The 23,810-nt window shown below is 42.0% G+C and overlaps 1 protein-coding gene across 5 annotated transcripts in view; it reads left to right on the forward strand.

Moving 5' to 3' along the window:
* Nucleotides 1-575: 575 nt before the first annotated feature.
* TMEM248 (transmembrane protein 248) overlaps nt 576-23,810 on the forward strand; it is a 29,257-nt gene continuing 6,022 nt past the window's right edge. Inside the window, exons 1-4 of one of the 5 annotated variants that reach the window (XM_068565947.1) lie at nt 576-649; nt 17,833-18,009; nt 21,652-21,937; nt 23,634-23,784. In XM_068565947.1, the coding sequence (XP_068422048.1) occupies nt 17,851-18,009; nt 21,652-21,937; nt 23,634-23,784 (596 nt within the window). In that variant the 5' untranslated portion in view covers nt 576-649; nt 17,833-17,850. The other 4 variants (XM_068565946.1, XM_068565948.1, XM_068565945.1 and 1 more) reach the window with 4 other exon arrangements.

Consider the following 23,810-nt stretch of genomic DNA (forward strand, 5'->3'; position numbering starts at 1 on the left):
ATTATTTATGAATATACCTAAGTCTAGGTTTACATTTGACTGTATGGGCGTTTGTTTTTTTCCCTCAGTTCTTCGTGTGTACAAACAGTGACACTATAAACATTATTTGGTTTACTTGTGCAGATGCGCAAGTGTTTCTCCAGGGTCACACATATTCTCCAGAGATGATGTGTATCTTCAAGTTTACCGGACAATGCCAAATTTATTTTACAAAATTATTTTAAATCATTTTACAAAATTATTTCATAATTTTGATTGTACCAAGCGATACTTTCATCAGCAGTGATTAATACAGGAGCAGAGAAACACACAGACACACACGCACACATCTTGCACTCACACCAGACACTAAACACGCGCACAGATTCACACAGAGATCCACGTATGTGCACCAGCCACGGCCTTGTACATAATGCACACTGACACACACAGATCCACAAACGTGCACCACGCACGCACACTCTGCACAATCACTCTCACAACACCCCACTCACAGACACACAAAACGACGCCCCCGCTCTCAACGCCCGCACGCACGCAGCCCACGTACTCACGCGCAAGCCCCCTCACGTGACCCAGCCAGGAGGCGTGGTCTCCGCCACCCGCGACTGAGGAGTCTTGTCCCGGCCGCGCCGCCGTCGGACGCCAGGTGTCGGGGGTTAAGGTGGTGTTGGCGGTGGCGTTTTTTTCTACCCGGAAACTACGACTGCCGGACTCGGACACCAATCCGTGTCGCGGCGGCGCGAGACTGACTGGCTTCTGGTCCTCGCGTCGGCCCCGCGGAGCCGGCGCGGCGGGGAGGATGGTGCCGAGCGGCCCCGGGCCCGCCGTGCGCCGCCGCGAGTGAGCTCCGAGCGGCCGCGGGCGTCCGGCGAGCAGCTGGCCCGGCCGGGCCCGGGGCGCGCCGCTGCCCGCCGGGGCGGGGTGAGCCGGGGCGGGCGGCCCGGGGTCGGGGCTCGGCCGCGGCTGACCCGTGGCCGGGAGGGGACGAGCTGGCCGGGTTTCTCCCTCGCATCTCGGGCTGCAGTCCCTGCCCCAGCCACCGGTGGGGGTTGCCCGGGTCTGGCCTGCGCTGTGGCCTCGGCCTGGTCCCCCGCCACCGGGGTTTGTCCACTCGCGTCCCCGGAGCCGGAGTTCCCTGGCCGCCCTCGAGATGGCGGGGCTTCCCACGTCTGGAGCAGAGGCCTGGATAATTTGGGTTTGGCACGGGGAACGTGTTGGTAGTCTGACATTTTTGAGTTTGGGTTGGGTTTGCGTTACTCTCCGTTTGCAAAGGATACACATCTCAGAAAGGAGATGGGAGGGAGAGACTTGCGTATGTACAGACACTTAAAATGAAATAGTGGTAATTTTTGTGTCAAGCTTGCTAAGTTTCCAGAGGTGGGGTGGATTATCATCTTCACTCATATTTTAATAAACTAAATTGTGTGGCGTCAAGATAATCTAGCGGCACGTAGTTGTACTTCCCTTGATAGGCACCACCCGGAATAAATCTACGCCTGTTGTGCTGTTTTGAATTGTGCAAACACCATAACCGGTGGACAGCTGGTGAGGGGGCCTTTGTTGAAAAATCCGACGTCTGTAGTTTAGTTTTCAACTAGCAGATGACAGCCTTGGCTGAGTGTTGAATGATGAGCTTCTTTGCGGTCTGCTTGAAAGCAGGAAAGCTCCTGAATTGCTAGTTTCCTGACTCAGGTGAGCCCGCTCTGGGAGGTGGCAGGAGGCAGAACTCCAGGGTTGGTGATGACTGTTGGTTTGTCCCTATAGCCCTCTTTTTGGTCAGCTTGGCGTCTGAGCATTTGTATCCCATCTGTAGATGAATGCTCCATCATTGCTTGCTGGTGTGAGTACCTTCCTGCTCCCTCATTTCATTTCAGGATTCTCAAAGGAAATGGACCTGTTGTGCAGTCATACTTCATGACTCCAAGCCTATTTACTCTCTAGGAGTAAGGAGGCAGTGGGTTGACTTCCTAGTAAAGGTCCGGGAAGAATTTCTGTGACCTAATTGAGATGGACTGGAATCAGGGCTGCCACTGGCCTCTGGGTACTAAGGTCACAGATGCTGATTGAGCGCACCTGTTTTGTTGGGGCCGTAGCTGCAGCTACTGCAGGGAAGCGAGACACACCTAAGTGCAAATACAGTTTCTGCCCGCAAGGAACTTAGAGAATGCAATAGGCTGTAAGATGTGGCAGGACTAAAGTGTCGTATGGAGATACCAGCTATTAAGGATTTTCTTCTGATTAGGATCAGAAAAGGCTTCATAAAGAAAGTAACTTTTGAGGTGGACCTCGAAGGATTGGGAGGATTTGGGTCATTCAGAATTAGCTGGGAAGTGAAAAAGCTCGGGTCAGTTGGTGGAAGGGCACCTAGTCTAGGAACTGGGCAGTAGATGCCTGGAAGTACTGACAGAGGCAGCTGCTTAAGGGTTAAGTGCTTTTCTAAGACAGAAAACACATGCTACCCAATCTGGCTTCTGGTGGATTTCTGGGTTCTAGAGAATTGTTTTCATTTGGTGAGTTTGTCTTGTTCTGTTAAACAGCCAGTGACACAAAGCAGTGCTTAACTTACTTTAAAGACAATGAAAAAGAGGCTGATTGTAATTCCTGTCTGGTGTTAACAATCAGGAAATTAAATTTGCTGTCTGCAAGTTGTTTCAGTGCCTGTGTTTAGTGTGCAGGAGCACAGCTCTAGTACCATCTCTGCTACTCTGGCTGCAGCCAAGTGTTAAATGGCAGGCTCTTAGCCGTCTCCTGAGGGTTTTTAATGACATCTAGTTCACTTCACAGAGATGCTGTTTGTTTCTATTACCCAGTTGTTGAAGAACCTTTGAAGCTGTTTAAACGGGACGCCATGTAATTGCCCTGGAACATTATGATTAGTCCTAGGACCTCACCGGCTTCAACTCTAGCTTTTCTCTGAACGTGCTCAGGACCATGTTAACTTTTTCATGCTTCTTTTTGACTCTTCTTCCCTCTCTACCCACTGCTCTGTCTCCTCCTTATTATAGACAAGTGTCTAAAAAAGGGTGGTCCTAATAGGCATGGCAGACCTATGGGATGTTTTTGTCAAATAATATTGCCATGTAAGAGGGCTTTAGAATTAAAAAAAATTTTTTTTTCACTACAACATTCCAATTAAAATGAAAAAAAGGAAATGGAGGAAAGATACGGTTTTTAGCAAATGGAATTTCCGTGTAGGATTTGTTCTGATAAACATAGAAATCCTTAAATTATCTTTTCCATACAGAAAATAAATTTGACCAGGGATCTACAGCTCGTTCTGTGTATAATTGTATACCTAAGTGTAGTCCTGGGGACTATAGAACAATGTTTGGTGATGATAGTTTGCAAAGCGCTGTCATTTGTCATTTGGACTTTTGTGCTGTTTGTTTAAAAATGCTGTTTTCAGAACATCTCCCAGTCTTTACACTGAGTTTGGATGTTATAGTTTCATATTGAGCTTTTAGTGTTCGTTTAATCTTGTCATCACTCATATTTGTTTTCTTAAGTATCTGTTAATTAAACCCCAGATCATTACATCTTAATATGGGGATACTTTTAATTTGGTTTTTAAGTAGGTCAGCAATTAAAAAAAACGAAGAAAAAAGAAATTATTTTCAATTTCGGGACTAAGATGAACTTATTTGTTAAAAGGAGAGAGGGAACATGTTGGAAGTTCCCATGATTTTATATCATGATTTTGAAAATGGAGCAATGTATTAATTAGTTGTAAGTGAGTAGAAATACAGCCAAAGTCTGAATTTTGGAAATAAGTCCAAATTTCATGGAAATAAGTCCATGAAATTATTATCAGCCCATGTTGTTCCTTTTCCTTTTGTCTTTGAGTACCGATGTTGCCTAAAATGCACGTTTAGCGACTAAAACTTTATGCTTTCTGTTATAATTTCTCTTTTGATCATTTAAACTTGTTGAGTGAAACAAGTGTTTGAAAGTCTCTCTGCACTGTGAGTTGTATTAGATTAACAAACAAGAAACCATTGGCAGGAGATTCCACTTGTCTTTGCTTTATACCCTGATGAGGGTGCTGAGGTGGGAGTTGCCTTACTGAAGAGATGGGAAATAAGGTAACCTCAGAAAAATCCATTTTAATTGTGCTTGTATTGAAGTCGGTGACTAAAATACACTATACATGGCATGTGAATTTTTTTTTTTTTTTTCCTATCTGGCATTGGACTTGAAACCTACTTATCAATCCTGGTATTGTGATTGATGGCACAGCTTGGGGTGTAAGTCAGAGTCTTAATTACTTACTGCCACTTTTTTGTAGTATAACCTTGTATAAATTACTTAACCTCTTTTGACTCAGTTTCCTCTTCGGTAAAATGAGGATAGTAATACCTACTTAGCAGTGTTGTGAAGATTAGAACATATGACGTATGTAAAGCACTTGGCATGGGGCCTGGCCCACAGCACATTTTAAACGGTGGCTGTTAAAAATGATACTCTTTCCTTAGCCCCTAATGAGAGGTTTCTGAGGTTTCTGCTTACATCACTATTGATGTCTTAATTACAAAATTGTATGGATACTTTTCAGTGTTCATCTCATTTGATGGGGTTGACTCTATTCAGACTCATAACGTTTACTGGGAGGCACGTTACTGCTCTTTTTAGTGGTTAATGCACGGGCTCTGGAGGCCGACTGGGTTTGAATCCAGGTTCGCTTAGGACCTTGGGTAGCTTAGGTAACTTCCTTACGCCTGAATTTGCTCATCTGTGAAATGCAGATGTTGTGAGGACCATATGAAACATGTGCAGAACTCTTAGAACAGCGTGCCTCGTTCACAAAAGTGGGCGGTAGTGTAAGACATTACTGGTAAGCACCTTCCCAGTGCCAGGCCCTGCCCGAGGTAGGAGGGTGCAGAAACGGCGTCACGGAGATGAGAGAGCACAGGGGCAGGACACATTTGGGGTTCAGTTTGGCTGAAGGAGGCCGTGGGGCTGGAGCAAAAGCTGCTATTGAGAGACACTGCAGCGATGGGCGCGACAGGGCTGGTGACGGGTAACCGTTCGGTTGTAGGAGAGAGAGTCCAGAATGGGTGCCAGGGGTCCCTGGGTAGAAAGCTCTGTCTGTCTTTATAAGGAGGAGCTGATTTGGGGATTTTGGATGACTTTTGGCCTTGGTGGTTCAGGTGCCTGTGGGTCATCTGCATGGAGTGTTGGGTAGGTAGATGTTTCCATCTGGAATGAGGGGGTAGGTGAAATCGATAGGAAGCCGAGAATGAGCGTGTCCACCTTGAGCAGAGGCCCAGCTGGAGCCCACGGGGAGCCCCAACTTTTGAAGAAGAGTGAGAAGGAATGGTGGCCAGACGAGTGAAAGGGTGGCCGGGAGAGTGATGTCCCGGAAGCCGGAAGGTGGTGTGGCCCTCGGTGTGCAGTGCCGCAGAGGGGTAAGAAAGGACCGAAACCCAGACTTTGGCTTTAGCATTGAGACCTTAGTGGAGACCTTGAAGTTCTCCTTCGATTTTGTTACTCCGCGTTTGCCTCTTTGCAGGTCTTCTCCATCTACACTTGCTGTGTGGTGGGGGAGGGAGGGTGGTTTCTCCTCAGTGCTGGATAGCTGGGTGTTGAGATCGCCCAGGGTCTCTGATACCATCCCGTGTCCTCATCTCTGCTGAGTCTTGGATAATCCGGCATCGCATCCATTAATGTTCTTTATTAGGCTCAGGGTTTACAATCCCCAGCCTTAAAGCCCTTTGAATATCTCAAACATCACAGGATATTTGAGAAATGCTACTTTAATTTTTACATTCAAAATGGGCCTCTCCCACATCAAGGCGAGTTCCTGCTATTCTCTCTTAGCACAAGACCAGTGTATTTCCTGCAGTGGGTATTAGAGCAAGCTTGCCTCTCTCATCCTCCCCTCTCGGTCCCCCTGTGGCGTTCTTCCACCACTTCCCTGACTCCTAGTCTCTTCAGAACTTTGAAAAGGGCATGACTTTATAGGAGAGCTTTAAGGAATTTCTCATTTAGCCTAAGGTGGAAAATCCAGTTTAATAAGATGAATGGTGGTTTTGTTGTTCATGTGAAGTGAACTTTTTCATTTGGGTCACAAGTAGTGGTTTAGTGTATCTTAGAATAAGTTAGGAACTATTTAGGAAATGTCATCTGGGAGTGTGGAATCCCCATCCTGTCCAGAGATTCTAGTTTTAAACTTGGACAAGTCAGCATGTGGTACACTTTAAAGTTCATGGGCTCTGGAGAGAGGGAGAGAGACACACGAAGGACTCACGTGTCTCGCATAATGAATGTTAATTTACTTCCTTTCTAATAAAATATTATAATCAAGTTCCAAAATTATACATTTCTGCCTTCACTGGTCCCTTGGGAGGCCTTCCTCTTTTACTGGCTCCTTCTCTGCTTACAGATATGTTTGTTTCCTCACTTCTCGTGACCCCACTGTCCCTCCTGCCTCCCATTTGAACCAGTGATGTTCCGCAGTTGCCTCTGTTTCCCCTTCCCTGTTATCATCTCCTTACTGTCTGACTTCCGCCCCCTGCCAGAGTGAGGTTTCGGAGGTCACCAGTGATCTTGCCAGGTGGAGAATTGTGATTAGGCAAGCGCAGGTTCGCCTGAGTACTTTTTATAGCACAGAGGGGCCTAGAGACCCTTTCTTCGTACTCCTCACGCTTGGTCACTTCCCAGCAATATTTGGCTGATACCTCTTCCTTCTTGAAACTCTTCTCCCCTGCCTTGCAGGACCCCTCCCCGTCCTGGGCACCCTTTTGGCTCGTGGTTACCCCCATACCCATGCCCTCGCAACCTCTGCCCTAATGGGGGCACCTACGCTTGTCTGGAGAAGCTGTGTGCACCACCTGCCCCGGGAGCGTGCAGCACTGGATTATCTGGAGGAGTCTAGCCAGTGTTCTTTCTCATTTTATTTTTGGTTTCTCACAGATCCAAGTACCAATCACTGCAAGTTAAGCTTTGCCTTTCTTTAGCACCAGGACGTATTAAAGGATTGTCCTGTTTTCTATTTATTTTTTTTTCTAGGTGGGTTTAAGAAATCACTTGTTTCTTTTTTCCCCTGTATATTGCCTTTATTAATGAAGAAAATGAATGGAATTAAGATTTAATGAAGTTTTATTTGGACCACAAGACCAGCAGGATCAATGGAAGATTATTTATAAATTTTATTGTTAGAAATTACTGCAGAGGAAATACATATTCATGATGGAAACGTTAAAACAAGAAAAGACATATGTAATCTCACCAGCTAGAGATAACCATCCCTGTTTACATTTGAGGGTACGTTATGTCTTTTTTTCCCATGTAAGTGCTTGTGTAGCTCTCACACATTAAAAACCTGAAACACCCTCATTTTGTGTATTTTAGATCCTGTGTTTTTTTAACAGCTACATAGTTTTCCTACTGGTGATATATTATACTTGAACCATTTCCCTACTATTGTTGGATATCTAGTTTTCCAGTTTTTACTATTTTATACACTCCTGAGATACCCATCTTAGTAGTTAAGTCTTTGTTTTCAGCCGTGGGTGTCTTCTCAGGTGAACTTTTAGAGGCAGAATCACAGAAGTAAGAGTGCGCTAAGTGTTAGTGCTCTTGGTGTGTGTGGCCAGGTTGGTCTCTAGAAAGTTTGTAATAGTCTCCCCTCCCCCTTTTAGGATCTCCTAACTTGTGGGTTGCTTGAGTTAACTCTCGAATAATCTTAGTATTGCCTTTTGCTTACTTGAATTGCAACCTGATGTTTAATGTTGTCATTGAACTAGTCTCAGAGCTCTAGGTACTGAGTTGATGGACTTCAGTCGTGTGCTCTCACACACTTGTGAAATCGGCTTTCGGCCGTGTTCTGTGTACCTTAAATCCCTAGACTTTCCAGAGAGGCGGCTTCACAGCCCTGGTCATTTCTTACCTTTATCCTGGTGAAAGTCTCCAGTTGGAGTTGGGATGAATGAATATAGGGGAGGGAGGTCGGATATTGTGCCTTCTCTCCATCCACTTTTCTTCTCCCCATAGAGCTTAACTTATTTTTTAATTAAAAGTGACATTTACTGTTGAGAAGATTACAGAAATTTTCTTGTAATTCTTTGCAGGGAAAATACATTTGTTTAGCTCTTGTTAATTTCATATTTGAAAACACTTGTAAATGGTGGAAAGGAATTTTATGTTTATGAAATATTTGGACTTTTAATAGTTTTACTAAAAAAAACGAAAATGCTTTTAATTTTTTTTTTGTAGAAATATGTGCTGTGCTAGTTTTTTGTTTTTTTAACTTTTGGGTTTATTTATTTATTTATGGCTGTGTTGGGTCTTCGTTTCTGTGCAAGGGCTTTCTCTAGTTGTGGCAAGTGGGGGCCACTCTTCATCGCGGTGCGCGGGCCTCTCACTGTCGTGACCTCTCTTGTTGCGGAGCACAGGCTCCAGACGCGCAGGCTCAGTAAATTGTGGCTCACGGGCCTAGTTGCTCCGCGGCATGTGGGATCTTCCCAGACCAGGGCTCGAAGCCGTGTCCCCTGCGTTGGCAGGCAGATTCTCAACCACTGCGCCACCAGGGAAGCCCTGCTTTTACTTTTTAAGTGAATACAATTGGCCTCCTCTAGAACTTTCTCTAATTAAATTGGCTTATGTTGACATTGCTTGCTAATTTGTGGGTATTTATGTTGATATATATATATATATATATATGTTTAAATTCTAGTGTGACATGGTTTTAACGACCGTTAGTTTTATCTAGAAGGGAATTCAGATTTTTTTGCTTTTCTAAATGTTTCATAATTGTAGTTCCACGTGGAGAATAGTTCCTATTTATATATGATTCAGATTTTGTTGTCTTTCTTAATAAATGGAACTGTAATTTACTGTTGATGTTTTTGTTTCTGAAGCCTATTAATCTTTTTAATTTTATTTTTTAATTGAAGTATAGTCGATATACAGTATTAGTTTCTGGTGTACAACACAGTGATTCAATACTTTATAGATTATACTCCATTTAAAGTTCTTATAAAATATTGGCTGTATCCCCTGTGCTGTACATTACATCTTTGTAGCTTATTTATACATAGTGGTTTGTACCTCTTAACCCCCTACTGCTATCTTGCCCCACCCCCCCTTCCCTCTCCCCACTGGTAACCACTAGTTTGTTCGCTATATCTGTGAGTCTGTTTCTGTTTTGTTATATTTGTTTGCTCCATTTTTCAGGTTCCACATATAAGTGATAACATACAGTATTTGTCTTTCTCTGTCTGACTTATTTCACTAAGCATAATACCCTCCAGGTCCATCCATGTTGTTGCAAATGGCAAGATTCATTCTTTTTTATGGCTGAGTAATATTACATTGTATATATGGAATATCTTCTTTATTCGTTCATCTGTTGATGGACACTTAGGACACATGTTGCTTCCATGTCCTGGCTGTTGTAAATAGTGCTAATATGAACATTGGGGTGCATGTATCTTTTTGAATTATTGTTTTCATTTTCTTCAGATATATACCAGAAGTGGAATTACTGGATCATATTGGTAGTTCTATTTTTAGTTTTTTTGAGGAACTTCCATACTGTTTTCCATAGTGACTACACCAATTTACATTCCCACCAACAGTGTACTAGGGTTCCGTTTTTTCCACATCCTTGTCAGCATTTTTTTTTATTCTTATTTATTTGGCTACATCGGGTCTTAGTTGTGGCACGTGGGATCTTTCACTGTGGCGTGTTGGCCCTTTGTTGCGGTGCGTGGGCTTCTCTCTAGTTGGTGGCGCACAGGCTCCAGAGCACGTGGGCTCAGTAGTTGTGGCATGCAGGCTCTCTAGTCGTGGCGTGCCGGCTCTAGAGCGCGCAAGCTTGGTTGCCCCGCGACATGTGGGATCTTACTTCCCTGTCTAGGGATCAGACCCACATCCCCTGCATTGGAAGGCGGATTCTTAACCACTGGACTACCAGGGAAGTTCCCATCCTTGCCAGCATTTGTTATTTGAATCCTATTTAATGAATAGAGAGTTCCTGTTGCTCAACATCCTTGCCAGTATTTGGTATTGTCAGTGTGCTGGGTTTTGGCCTTGCCAGTATTTGGTATTGTCAGTGTGTCATGGTATCTTGTTTTAATGTGCATTTCCTGATGACATGTGATTTGGGAGCATCTTTTCGTATGCTTATTTGCCATCTGAAAATCTTCTTTGTTTAAGTGTCTGTTAAGCTCTTTGGCTAATTTTTAAAATGTGTTGTTTATTTTCTTATTGTTGAGTTTTAATAGTTCTTTGTGTGTTTTGGAGAACAGTCCTTTATCAGATGTCTTTTGCAAATATTTGCTCCCAGTCTGTGCTTATTTTCTCATTCTCTTAACAGTGTCTTTTGTAGAGCAGAAATTCTTAATTTTAATGAAGTCCAGCTTACCACTTCCTTCTTTCGTGGATGGTGCCTTTGGTGTCCTTATCTAAAAAGTCATCACCAAACTCAAGGTTTTCCCCAATGTTACTTTCTAGGAGTTTTATAGTTTTGCATATTACAGTCAGGTCTGTGATCCATTTTGCGTTCTTTTTTGTTGAGAGTGTAAGGTGTGTGTCTAGATTTATTTTTTTGCATGTGGATGTCCAGTTGTTCCAGCACCATTTGTTGAAAGACTTGTCTTTTGCTTCTTTGTCAAAGACCACCTGACTATATTTATGTTGGTCTATTTCTGGGCTCTCTATTCTGTTTCTTTGATGTATCTGTCTGTTCTTTTGCCAGTCAAAACCTCACTGTCTTGATTATTGTAGCTTTATAGTAAGTCTTGAAGTCAAATACAGTCAGTCCTCCCACTTTGTTCTTCTCCTTCAGTATTGACTATTCTGGTTCTTTTCTCTCTCCATATAAACTTAAGAAGAAGTTTGTTGATATCCACAAAATAACGTGCTGGGATTTTGATTGGGATTGTGTTGAACCTGTAGGTCAAGTTGGGAGGAACTAACATCTTGACATACTGAGTTGTTGTATCCATGAACATGAAATATCTCTCCATTTATTTAGTTCTTTGATTTTGTTCATGAGAGTTTTGTAGTTTTCCTCATGTAGATCTTGTACACATTTGTTAGATTTATACTTAAGTATTTTATGGAGGAGTGCTAATATAAATGATATAGTGTTTTTAATTTCAAACTCAACTTGTTCCTTGCTAGTATATAGGAAAGCAATTGGCTTTTGTATATTAGCCTTGTATCCTGCAATCCTTGCTGAAATCACTTTCTAGATTATTTTTTAGTTTAAGTCTGTAACCTTGTATCCTGCAATCCTTGCGGAAATCACTTTCTAGATTATTTTTTAGTTTAAGTCTGGATTCATTGATTCATTCATTTAATGAACTTGCATTTTTAAATCACCTATTTTGTGTCTAGATATTGATAATATAGAGACGATAAGATGTTGTACCTGCCCTTGAGAGGCTTACAGCTTGGTTGGGAAGATAGATGTATACACAGGCAACTGCAGTAAGGTGTTTCATTCTGTGTGAGAAATTTTTGGAGTATAGTGGGGGCATAAAAGTGAAAGTGGTCACTTCTCCCTGAGGGGCTGGTGGGGGAGGGAAAAGTTTCATAGAGTAGGTAACCCTTCCTCTGAGCCTTGAAAGAGGGGAGTTGAAGTAGTAAGATGTGGTTCGTGATGGTCAGGAGGACCAGTGGACTCAAAGGCCTGAAGCTGTAATATTGTCTAATATGTTCTGGGAATTGCAAACAGTCAAACCATTGAGAAGTAGACAAGACCTAGTTTATGGTGGATTGCCATTACAAGGAGCTTGGACTTTATCCCTAGGTCATTTGGAGCTCTGAGATAATTAAGCGGGACTTTATCCCTAGGTCATTTGGAGCTCTGAGATAATTAAGCAGTAACGTGATTAGATTTGCATTTGGAAAAATCACTCTTGACAGCATGTGAAGATGGATTATTTGACTGATAGCAGGAAGATCCAATTGAGACTTAGCAAATAGTTGCAAAAGAAGATGACGAGGGCCTGAACTAAGGGGAGTAGCAGAGGAGTGTGGAAGGGAAGAGTCAGAAGTAAGCTATGTTAAAGAAACAGAATCTTGGACTACCCTGGTGGCACAGTGGTTAAGAATCCGCCTGCCAATGCAGGGGACACGGGTTCAAGCCCTGGGGAGATCCCGCATGCCACGGAGCAACTAAGCCCGTGTGCCACAACTACTGAGCCTGTGCTCTAGAGCCTGTGAGCCACAACTACTGAAGCCCACGCGCCTAGAGCCCATGCTCAGCAACAAGAGAAGCCACCGCAATGAGAAGCCCACGCACCACGACAAAGAGTAGCCCCTGCTCGCTGCAACTAGAGAAAACCCACGCGCAGCAATGAAGACCCAACGCAGACAAAAATAAAAAATATAAATTAAATTTATTTTTTTAAAAAATAGAATCTTTAGCACTTAGTAGTTGCTTGGATATGGGGCAGAAGCAGTCTAGGATGTTTTCCAAAGTTCTAGATTGAGATGGGGAATACGGGAGGAAGAGTCAGATTAGGCAGGAATGCAGATTAGTTCAGTTTTGAACATGTTGTAGAATATATAAGGATGTTAAGTGGGCACTTGGATATAGAGGTCGTAGGGCTGTAGAGACATGTAGAGGACTGATACAGTGATAGTCTCTGTCATCTTAACAAGAAGATAGGGCACAGTGGGTAGATCTGAGATGCATTTTGGAAAGAAAATCAACAAGATTTGCTGATGGATTAGATTGATGCTAATCGTGAGGGAAAGTAATGCAGCTAAAGAAGGAGTATGTTGAGGGAAGTTTGTATTTTGAAATGCCTCCATTAAAAACAGAAAAATCCGAGATAAGATTCCAACTGAAGAGGTTAGAAAAACCAAACTGAGTTAACCCAAAGAAGGCAGATGGAGAAAAATAATTTTTTTAAAATGTAGAAATTACTGAAAAAGAAAAAAAAGAAATTATCTATATATAATCTATAAAACCAAATACTGGCTCTTTGAAAACACAAATACAATACAGCTCTGGTAAAACTGATTACAAGGAGAGAGGAGAAAACAAACACAAAAACATCTGTAATGAAAAAGAACATGACTACAAGTAAAAATTAAACAAATCACAAGATAATACTGTGCCAGAAATCTTAAAAAAATATATAAAACGGGCAATTTCCTAGAATAATACATCTTAACAAAATTGACTTACTAGAAATAGAAAACATAGACTTATTTTTAGAACATGAATAAAGAGTTAAGACAGCCCACCAAAATACAAAACTAGAGAAAAACTTTAGTCCAGATGGTTTTTTGGTCAAGGTCTATCAAGCTTCCCAGAAATAGAAGCAAATATCTTATACACATTGTTCTAGAAAATAGATGAGTGAATACATTCAATTAATCTTATGATACTAGAATGACTTAGTCATACAAGTAAAGGAGTATATACAGTCAAAGAGAGAATGATAATGGCTTATAATTTTTTTTTATCTCACTTGCGAATAGGTGTGGAAATTCAGGATAAAATTTAGCAAACATAAGTCAGCAATATAGTTTTAAAAGATCATGATTATATTAAGTTTATCCAAAGAATGCAAATGTGAGTCATCATGAAAAAAATCAGCTAACATAGTTCATATTAACAAAGGAGAAAGCTTGATTATTCGGAGGTTGCAGATAAAGCATTCATTAAAGTGTAACACTTATTTATAATGAAATTATCTTTGCAGACTTGAAGTAGAGGGTACTTTAACCTGGTGAGGAATTTCAGAAACCTTTAACATATGCCATATTTAATAGTGAAGCATTAGAAGCATTTGCTTTAAAGCCAGGAATGAGGCAAGGATTCCTATTGTTGCCACTTCTAGTCATCATTTCACTGAAGATTCTAGGCAAAGTAGAAAGAAAAAGAAAAAAAAATGAAATAAGTGTTGGAAAGAAACACTTATTGCTTGCAATATTTTATTTTTTTAATTTTTATTAGTGTACAGTTGATTTACAATGTTGCATTAGTTTCTGCTATACTACAGTGGGTTTTTTTTTTTTAATCTTTATTGGAGTATAATTGCTTCACAATACTGTGTTAGTTTCTGTTGTACACCACAGTGAATCAGCCATATGCATACATATGTCCCCATATCCCCTCCCTCTTGAGCCTCCCTCCCATCCTCCCTATCCCACCCCTCTAGGTCATTGCAAAGCACCGAGCTGATCTCGCTGTGCTATGCTGCTGCTTCCCGCTAGCTAACTGTTTTACATTTGGTAGTGTATATATATCCATGCCACTCTCTCACTTTGTCCCAGCTTCCCCCTCCCACCCCATGTCGTCCATTCTCTACGTCTACGTCTTTATTCCTGCCCTGCAACTGGGTTCATCAGTGCCTTTTTTTTTTTTTTTTTTTAGATTCCATATATATGCGTTAGCATACGGTATTTGTTTTTCTCTTTCTGACTCATTTCACTCTGTATGACAGACTCTAGGTCCATCCACCTCACAACAAATAACTCAATTTCATTTCTTTTTATGGCTGAGTAATATTCCATTGTATATATGTGCCACATCTTCTTTATCCATTCATCCGATGATGGACACTTAGGTTGCTTCCATGTCCTGGCTATTGTAAATAGAGCTGCAGTGAACATTTTGGTACATGACTCTTTGAATTATGGTTTTCTCAGGGTATATGCCCAGTAGTGGGATTGCTGGGTCGTATGGTAGTTCTATTTTTAGTTTTTTAAGGAACCTCCATACTGTTCTCCATAGTGGCTGTATCAATTTACATTCCCACCAACAGTGCAAGAGTGTTCCCTTTTCTCCACACCCTCTCCAGCATTTATTGTCTCTAGTTGTTTTAAGTGTAGGGTTATATTGTTTATTTGAGAATTTTCTTGTTTCTTGAGGTGAGATTGAATTGCTTTAAACTTCCCTCTTAGAACTGCTTTTGCTGCATCCCATACGTTTTGGGTCGTAGTGTTTTCATTGTCATTTGTTTCTATGTATTTTTTTATTTCTTCTTTGATTTCTTCAATGATCTCTTGTTTATTTAGTACAGCACTGTTTAGCCTCCATGTATTTGTGTTTTTTACACTTTTTTTCCTGTAATTGATTTCCAATCTCATAGCATTGTGGTCAGAAAAGATGCTTGATACAATTTCAATTTTCTTAAATTTTCCGAGGCTTGATTTGTGACCCAAGAGGTGATGTGTCCTGGAGAATGTTCCATGTGCACTTGAGAAGAAAGTGTATTCTGCCACTTTTGGGTGGAATGTTCTATAAATATCAATTAAATCTATCTGGTCTGTTGTGTCACTTAAAGCTTGTGTTTCCTTATTTATTTTCTGTTTGGATGATCTATCCATTGGTGTAAGTGGGGTGTTGAAGTCCCCTACTATTACTGTGTTACTGTCGATTTTTTCTTTCTTGGTTGTTAGCATTTGCCTTATGTATTGAGGTGCTCCTATGTTGGGTGCATAAACATTTATAATTGTTATATCTTTTCCTTGGATTGATCCTTTGATCATTATGTAGTGTCCCTCCTTATCTCTTGTAACAGTCTTTACTTTAAAGTCTATTTTATCAGATATGAGTATTGCTACTCCAGCTTTCTTTTGATGTGCATTTGCATGGAATATCTTTTCTCATCCCTTCACACCTTCAGTCTGTATGTGTGCCTAGGTCTGAAGTAGGTGTTGTAGACAGCATATATATGGGTCTTATTTTTGTAGCCATTCAGCCAATCTGTGTCTTTTGGTTGGGGCACTTAATCCATTTACATTCAAGGTTATTATTGATATGTATGTTCCTGTTACCATTTTCTTAATTGTTTTGAGTTTGTTTTTGTAGGTCCTTTTCTTCTCTTGTGTTTCCCACTTAGAGAAGTTCCTTTAGCATTTGTTGTAAAGCTGGTTTGTTGTGATGATTCACATTTGTTGTAAAGCTTGGAGTAGTTATATATGTCATTTTAAAAAAATTGGAAAAGGCTCAGTGTCTAAAATATCAAAAAATTATTTTAAACATTAATAAGACATAGACAAACATCCTACTGGTAAATGGCCAAAGATTCAGGCAGTTCACCTAGGAAGAATCTAAATGGCCGGTAAAGAAGTAAAAAGATACTCTGTTTCAGGGAGATGTAATTTAAAATAATGGTGAGATACAATTTCACATGATCTCGTTGGTCCAGATCCACAAGATTGCCTTAGAATATCAAGTGTTGGCATGAATGTTGGGAAATGGAGCAAGCCTTTTCCTTGTTGGGGGAAGTGTAAACTGGTATGACTTCCTTGGAGAGTCTGACAATACAAAGTCAAGTTGCAGACGGGCCTACTGGTGACCTCGTTGTGTTAGAACCACTCTTGTGCCTGCTGTGGTGCCCTTTGTGAGTGAAACAGTGGGAAGAACCCAGCTGGGCTTCTATGCCTGTGATAACTCAACTGTGATACAGTTGCATCCTATACAGCAGGTAAACCCAATAGACTGAATCCATAGAGATAACTCTCAGAAACAGAATGTTGAGTCAAAGACTCTTGTGAAAACAAACAGGTACACAGCCTGGCTTGTTGCACGTGGTTGCTATTGGTTCTTAGGGGCTGTTGATGCATCTTTTTCTCTCTAAAATTTAAAAGCTGGCACAGATTTTTTAAGTAGTTTTAGTGTTGTAGTCTGATCATGTATATAAGAGCTCATTGCATGCCAGCTACTGTTTTAGGGACCAGGAGCCAGGGCCATAGCAGTGAGCAAGACTGGCAAAATGTCTGCTCTCGGAGCTCACAAATGAGGGATGATAGACTGTAAACAAGTAGAAGTTTAACTAAACAGTGTGAAGGAAGTCAAGCAGGGTCCTGGGAGGTGGGGGGCTGAGGGTGCTCAGGGAAGGCCTCTCTGAGGAGCTGGCTGCTGAGCATGGACCTGCACTGTAAGAAGAGCAAGCATGCGGAAATTTGGGGCTAAAGCATTCCAGGCAGAGGTAAAAAGCCTGCAGACAGGACGTGTTCACAATTCCAAGAATAAAATACTTAGGAATAAGTTTAGCAAAAGAAGTGCAAACATATGCTTTGATAACTACAAATATTGAAATAAATGAAAGAGAGCAGAAATAAGTGGAAAGGCATCCCCCAGGTTCGTGGACTGGAAGATAACATTGTTGAAGTGGTGGTACTCCCCAGACTGCTTGTGGGTTCAGTGTAATCCCTGTCACAGTCACAGCTGACTTTTTGCAGAAATTAACAAGCTGATCCTGAAAAATAGCAAGGCCAGTGTGGCCAGCGGCCGGTGAATGAGGAGGGAATGTTGGTGGAGATGTAGTCATGGAGGTTGGCGGGGCTTCTGGATAATGACACCTTGTGGGCCTTCACAGGAATCTCATGCCAGGTCCAGTGGGAAGCCTTAGGAGGGCTTTAAGCAGGGGAGTGATAAAATTCAGTATTTGTTGAGTGCCTACTCTCTGCCAGGTGCTGGGATGGGCATGGTATGGTGGTGAACAGGACAGAATGTTGAATAAATAGGATTCAGCTCTTCAGTGGTAGGAAATGAGAGCATCCTCAGTTTATTTTTGTACATGTTGGCATGCATTTGTGTCGTATTACTGACTTACTTAAACATTTTCTTAAGTAATATGGAAGTAGCAAATGTTCATTAAAGAATAATTAGAAAATTCAAACCGAAAGAATGCCTATCTTTCAAGATCCTACCACTTGGAAATAATGACAATTAGCATTTAGTGGTCTTTTATTTCCTTCTAGTCTTTTGAATGGATTTATGATCAGATAGTTCTCAAGTTCAATAATGTGTGACCTCCTCACCCCCCGAAACCGTCAAAGGAAACAGAAGTGAGAGTCACAGGTTTTCTTTTGGCGAGTCAGTGGGTGAGTCTTCTGATTCATTCCTTTCAGGTGGAGCTGATCAGAATAATGTTCAACATCAACCCCCTGGAGAACCTGAAGGTGTACATCAGCAGCCGGCCCCCCTTGGTGGTCTTTATGATCAGTGTAAGCGCCATGGCAATAGCTTTCCTGACCTTGGGCTATTTCTTCAAAATCAAGGAGATCAAGTCACCAGAAATGGCAGAGGTATAGTAAATTCTAAGTTCTCCTCTCAGACTGGCTGGACCTTTATAGAGTGGGAAAACACCTTTTGGCTCTCCACATACCTTTCTTTGGTTGTGACTTTTATCCCAGTGAGAAAGAGTAATATTTATTCAGAATTTTTGGTCTTCCATCTTGCTGTGACTCACTTTGTTAGGAAATAACCTAGTCAGATAGTTATTGATTTAAGTAATGCTACCAGCTTTAGTTAGACTGTTTCAGCAATGAAACATGTATTTTGGAAAGTATGTTTGTAAAATGTTTGTGTCAAGAAGATCAAGAACTAACTTCTTTGCTATTCATATTAAATTAGCCAACTACAATTTTTAAAAACTGTAAACATTTGTTATTTTAAAGCCATATATTGTCATGGAGTTTTATCGGCTGTACTGATAGCTTTTTCATTGGAGAAGAAGAAATTCTAAAGAAATTAGAAAGCAGAACCTTATTTCCAAATATATTTGTCTTTTTCTTATCAAGGGAAGCTTCAGTAATCTACAGACTTGCCTTCTAGATTTTATTTTTTGGTCAATTTAAATGAATTATTTGGGCATTGCTCTTTAATCATTAGTTTAGGCATATAATAGTTTTTGCACAGTCATAATACAGATTTTAAAAGATGTGTGTGGGACTTCCCTAGTGGCACAGTGGTTAAGACTCTGCCTGCCAGTGCAGGGGACACAGGTTCGAGCCCTGGTCCGGGAAGATCCCACATGCTGCGGAGCAACTAAGCCCGTGTGCCACAACTACTGAGCCTGCGCTCTAGAGTTCGTGAGCCACAACTGTGGAGCCTGCATGCCACAACTACTGAAGCCCGCATGCTTAGAGCCTGTGCTCCGCAACAAGAGAAGCCACCGCAGGGAGAAGTCCACACACCACAACAAAGAGTAGCCCCCGCTCACCACAACTAGAGAAAGCCTGCATGCAGCAACGAGGACCCAATGCAGCCAAAGATCAAAAATATCATAAAATAAATTTAAAAAGTGTTTCTGCATATCAGAAAAGAATACAAAGTTGATAATCTTGTTTAATAGAGGTGAATAACAATATACCTATTAATAAATTTATGTGTTAGAAATTATGCTGAATCAATGATATGGTGAAGTTACTGGTGGATAAGTGTCTTTTAGGACAAATTAGTTCCCATCTTAGATTCTGTGAGTGTCTTCTCTTACACTTTTTCTTCTTGGGTGTGTTCGCTGGTGAGAGTGGGCATGGGGGCGGGGATAGGGGTTGCATTATTGTTGCATCGTGTGTGCCTTGTGACCGAGAGGAGAGTTTTGCTCAGTGTTATGGGGATTATGCTTCCTCTTGTGCTCTGTGGCATTCTAGATCATAGGTGATGTTAGCAAGAGGGACCACCTTCCCACATTAACTCTGTAATACAAAGTAACAAGTTTTAGCTATTTCTCCTGTGAAACCCTTCCAAAGAGTTTCTTACCAAGAAACCTACTGGCTGGCTTAATTCTCCCCCTTTTCTGACCCTGCCTGAATCTTTAAAGGTTATCCAAACAGGCTGTACCTACATTAGGGCTGAAAATGAACATTCTAGTCACAACCAAAGTTCTTCAGCATCCTGGCATTGCTCTCCCTCAAAGCTCAAGTCCATGTTGAACACATGGCCAAGGCCAATGGTTAAGATGTAGCCTGGATAATTAACCCTTAATCGAAATGGGGCCTGACATTGGCCTTGGCCAGCTGTTCAAAATGGACTCGAACTCTGCAGGAAAGCAGAGCTGCAAGATGCTGCAGAACTTTGATCATGATTAATTTAGTGATTTTATTTTCAAATGAGGATCCTAGGTGTATGGGGAAAGTTTGGCGCTGTGAATCAGAAAACAATTCTGAGTCTGTCTTCAATTCAGCTGGCATTGGAGAGTCCCTAATTTGCTCTGGGCCTCTGTTTCCTCATGTCTGGAATGGGAAGGGGTGAGACTAGGATGTTCATTTTCAGCCTGATGTTCTTTAATGGTCTGCTGAGTTTGTAGGTGTCAGGGAAAATGTAATGTGAAATATCTGGTTGCCTTCTTACTAAATGCCAGATACTGATAAACTGAGGCTATAAAGGTAGACCTGACTCGTTAGGGATTACTCCGAATGGCATTTTTAATCAATGTTAGAGTTATTCAAAATGTAACTTGGTGCTTCCCTGGTGGCGCAGTGGTTAAGAATCTGCCTGCCAATGCAGGGGACACGGGTTCGAGCCCTGGTCTGGGAAGATCCCACATGCCGCGGAGCAGCTAAGCCCATTGCGCCACAACTACTGAGCCTGTGCTCTAGAGCCCATGAGCCACAACTACTGAAGCCCACATGCCTAGAACCCATGCTCCGCAACAAGAGAAGCCACCGCAGTGAGAAGCCTGCACACTTCAACAAAGAGTAGCCCCCACTCACCGCAACTAGAGAAAGCCCGCATGCAGCAATGAAGACCCAGCGCAGCCAAAAATAAAATAAATGAAATAAATAAATTTATTTTTAAAAAAAAGTAACTTGCTTTGTCTTCACCTTTGGCACCTTTTTGTAGATAATGTTGCTTGGGAGAAAGAAGTTGTATGTAACAGCCTCGGTTGATTTGTTGTTGCTATTTTAGCCTGAGTTCATCTTTGGGTGTCTGCTAAAACTAAAAACACACCCTGGTGGGTAATTTGTTGGTGCCCGTTTTAAAACTGCTTATAAATTAAACCATCAGTACAGATATTAAGAGAAGCCTGGGGCTTCCCTGGTGGCGCAGTGGTTGAGAATCTGCCTGCCAATGCAGGGGACACGGGTTCGAGCCCTGGTCTGGGAAGATCCCACATGCCGCGGAGCAACTAGGCCCGTGAGCCACAATTACTGAGCCTGCGCGCCTGGAGCCTGTGCTCCGCAACAAGAGAGGCCGCGATGATGAGAGGCCCGTGCACCGCGATGAAGAGTGGCCCCCACTTGCCACAACTAGAGAAAGCCCTCGCACAGAAACGAAGACCCAACACACCCATAAATAAAAATAAATAAACAAAAATTAAACTTTAAAAAAAAAAAAAAAAAGCCTGAAAACATCTTTTCTCCTCCCTTTTGAAATTGTTCCTGTTCTAAAGTGGCATCCAAAGTCCATGACGAGGGGGAAAAGTACCACACGAGTGTTGGTATTTACTGCAGTTTTGCGGTCCCAAGACAGAAAGCAAGGTGTAGAAAATTGACCTTATGAGAAAATATTTTAAGACGGCCTTAATTTTTTAAAAATAACTAATTGTAACTGCTAAATGAGTTTGGATTAATACTTTTAATGTTTTACTACTTTTGTTCAAGCTTGCTTTTCAAGCTTGATTCTGAGGCTAGATCATTTCCTGTAAGTTTAATACCCTTTTTTTCTTTACATATTTTCCTGAGTAAGTTGGCTTAATCTCACAGTGTAATAGCTCATGCCAATGAAGAGTTTATATTTTAGATTTTGAACGTGAGAGTGGTTGGAAAACCACACTATTACGCCAGCACAAGAGGCTGAAGGCTGTGTTGTTGTATTTTGAAGGACTGACTCTGAGGCATGGTTCCCCTGTTGTGTGACGCCACACCGGGGGTTGTGATTGTCATTGCGCTGGCAGCACTTTCAGTCGGCTCAGGCTTATTTTCCTCTCTCTTGTTTTACTGAAGGATTGGAATACTTTTCTGCTGCGGTTTAATGATTTGGACTTGTGCGTATCAGAGAATGAAACACTAAAGCATCTCACAAACGACACCACAGCTCTGGAAAGCACAGTGGCCAGCGGCCAGGCCAGGATGTCCACCCAGTCTCCGCAGTCCCTGGAGGATCCAGGCCCAGTGAACATCTCAGTTGCAATCACCCTAACCCTGGACCCACTCAAACCCTTTGGCGGGTTCTCTCGCAACGTCACCCATCTGTACTCGACCGTTCTCGGGCATCAGATTGGACTCTCAGGTATGTGAGTGTTAGCCGCTTCCCTCCGGGCTTTCTCAGGTAACAGCTGTTACAACACAGAGCATTAGAGTGTACGGTTTTACTCATCAGACTGTTTTTTATTTTTTGTATATGTCTTCCCTTTTGTTGAGTTTGAACTAAACAAAGCCAAGAAGGCACCATTTCTACTACATCTTCACTTATTAAAGTGTTTGGTATGCAGTAGGCTCTCAATAAAAGCCCATAAGAGTAGGAGACTGGGAAAAAAATTATAAGGCCTATTTCTGGTCTTAATATTTAAAAACACATTTTAAAATTCTTGAGTTTTTATTTTTTTAAATTTTATTGAAGTATAGTTGATTTACAGTGTTGTGTTAATTTCTGCTGTACAGCAAAGTGACTCAGTTATATATATTCTTCATATTCTTTTCCATTATGGTTTGTCACAGGATATTGAATATGGTTCCCCGTGCAGGACCTTGTTGTTTATCCATCCTGTATATAATAGTTTGCCTCTGCTAATCCCAATTCCCAATCCATCCCTCCCCCACCAGCCCACCCCTCGGCAACCACAAGTCTGTTCTCTATATCTGTGAGTCTGTTAAAAACACCAGTTTTTTATTCTGGCTCATCATTTTGGAGTTTTCAGTACATACTACAGATATTGCTACTAGTCTTAAAATTTTGTGAATGCACTGGGCTAAGTACTAAAAACTAGAAAAAGCCTGGTCTCTTCTTCCCTTTGGAATTTTGGGATATGGAAGAGACGAGCATAACGTGAGTTAATATTCATCAAGCACTTGAAATAGTTCCTGGCACAAAGGAAATGCTATATAAATGCTTGTTAAATAATATTAAAAATAAACACCTATGGAACATTGAGCACTGCCCTTGGACCTAGTACTAAACCCATGACAGACTGATTGTAGGTGATTGTAGGTGATTCAGGAGAAGGTTGAGAAAGTAGTAGAAGCTGGAATAATCAGGAAAGGCTTTGTGCCAGAGGCTTGGGCCTTGGAAGAATCATCTTTGGTTTGGTTACCAAGAACCTTTTAAAGTCCTTGAAGGAACTTGGGAGTGCCTGCCAGCCTCCTGTTGGCTGTACCAGGTGAGACCTGTTCCCATGTAAGGAGGTAAGGGCGACACCTGGGTTTTCCACGTAGCAAGTGGACCTTTTTCTTCCGCTGTGGCGTTCGAATACCTTATTCATTTACGCTTCATCACTCACCCGTCTCATGACCTTTCTTAAGTCTGTTCAACCCTCTGATCCTCAGTCTAGTCGTATGTAAAAGGGGAACAGTAACACTTCTTTGGTCATGTTCGCAGGATAGTGGTGCATTTTAAGTGAAGTAGTACATATAAAAGCAGTTTGAAAATGGTAGGAGTGCTGTATGAAAGCTGTAACAGTGGTGGTGACTCACCCAGCCCCAGCCTTCCCACTCAGGCATGGCCTGGGCCCTTGCGTGGCAACTCCAGGCCTTGGCTGAAAGTGACCCTTCTCCGTTTGCCATTTTGTGGTTCTGCCAGGTGAGCAGGCCTCAGAGTCTGGCTCGGAACTGCTGTTATTCCTGAAACCCCACAAAAGCAGGGGTCCCACTTCAGTGGGCTGATAGGTGATTCCTGGGTGGGTTTGATGTCAGGATTCATTCAGATTCCAGAGAATAATAAGTGTATGAATTCTCGCTTTACTTACCAAAAAACCAATTTCTCTTTCCAGGCAGAGAAGCCCACGAGGAGATAAACATTACCTTTACCCTGCCCACAGCCTGGAACTCGGACGACTGTGCCCTTCACGGCCGCTGTGAGCAGGTGGTGTTCACAGCCTGCACGACCCTCACAGCCCACCCTGGCGTGTTCCCCGTCACCGTGTAAGTACTTTCCTGACCCCGGTGGG

This window comes from Eschrichtius robustus, chromosome 16 (assembly GCF_028021215.1).
Source record: "Eschrichtius robustus isolate mEscRob2 chromosome 16, mEscRob2.pri, whole genome shotgun sequence".
In the NCBI taxonomy this organism is placed as follows: domain Eukaryota; kingdom Metazoa; phylum Chordata; class Mammalia; order Artiodactyla; family Eschrichtiidae; genus Eschrichtius; species Eschrichtius robustus.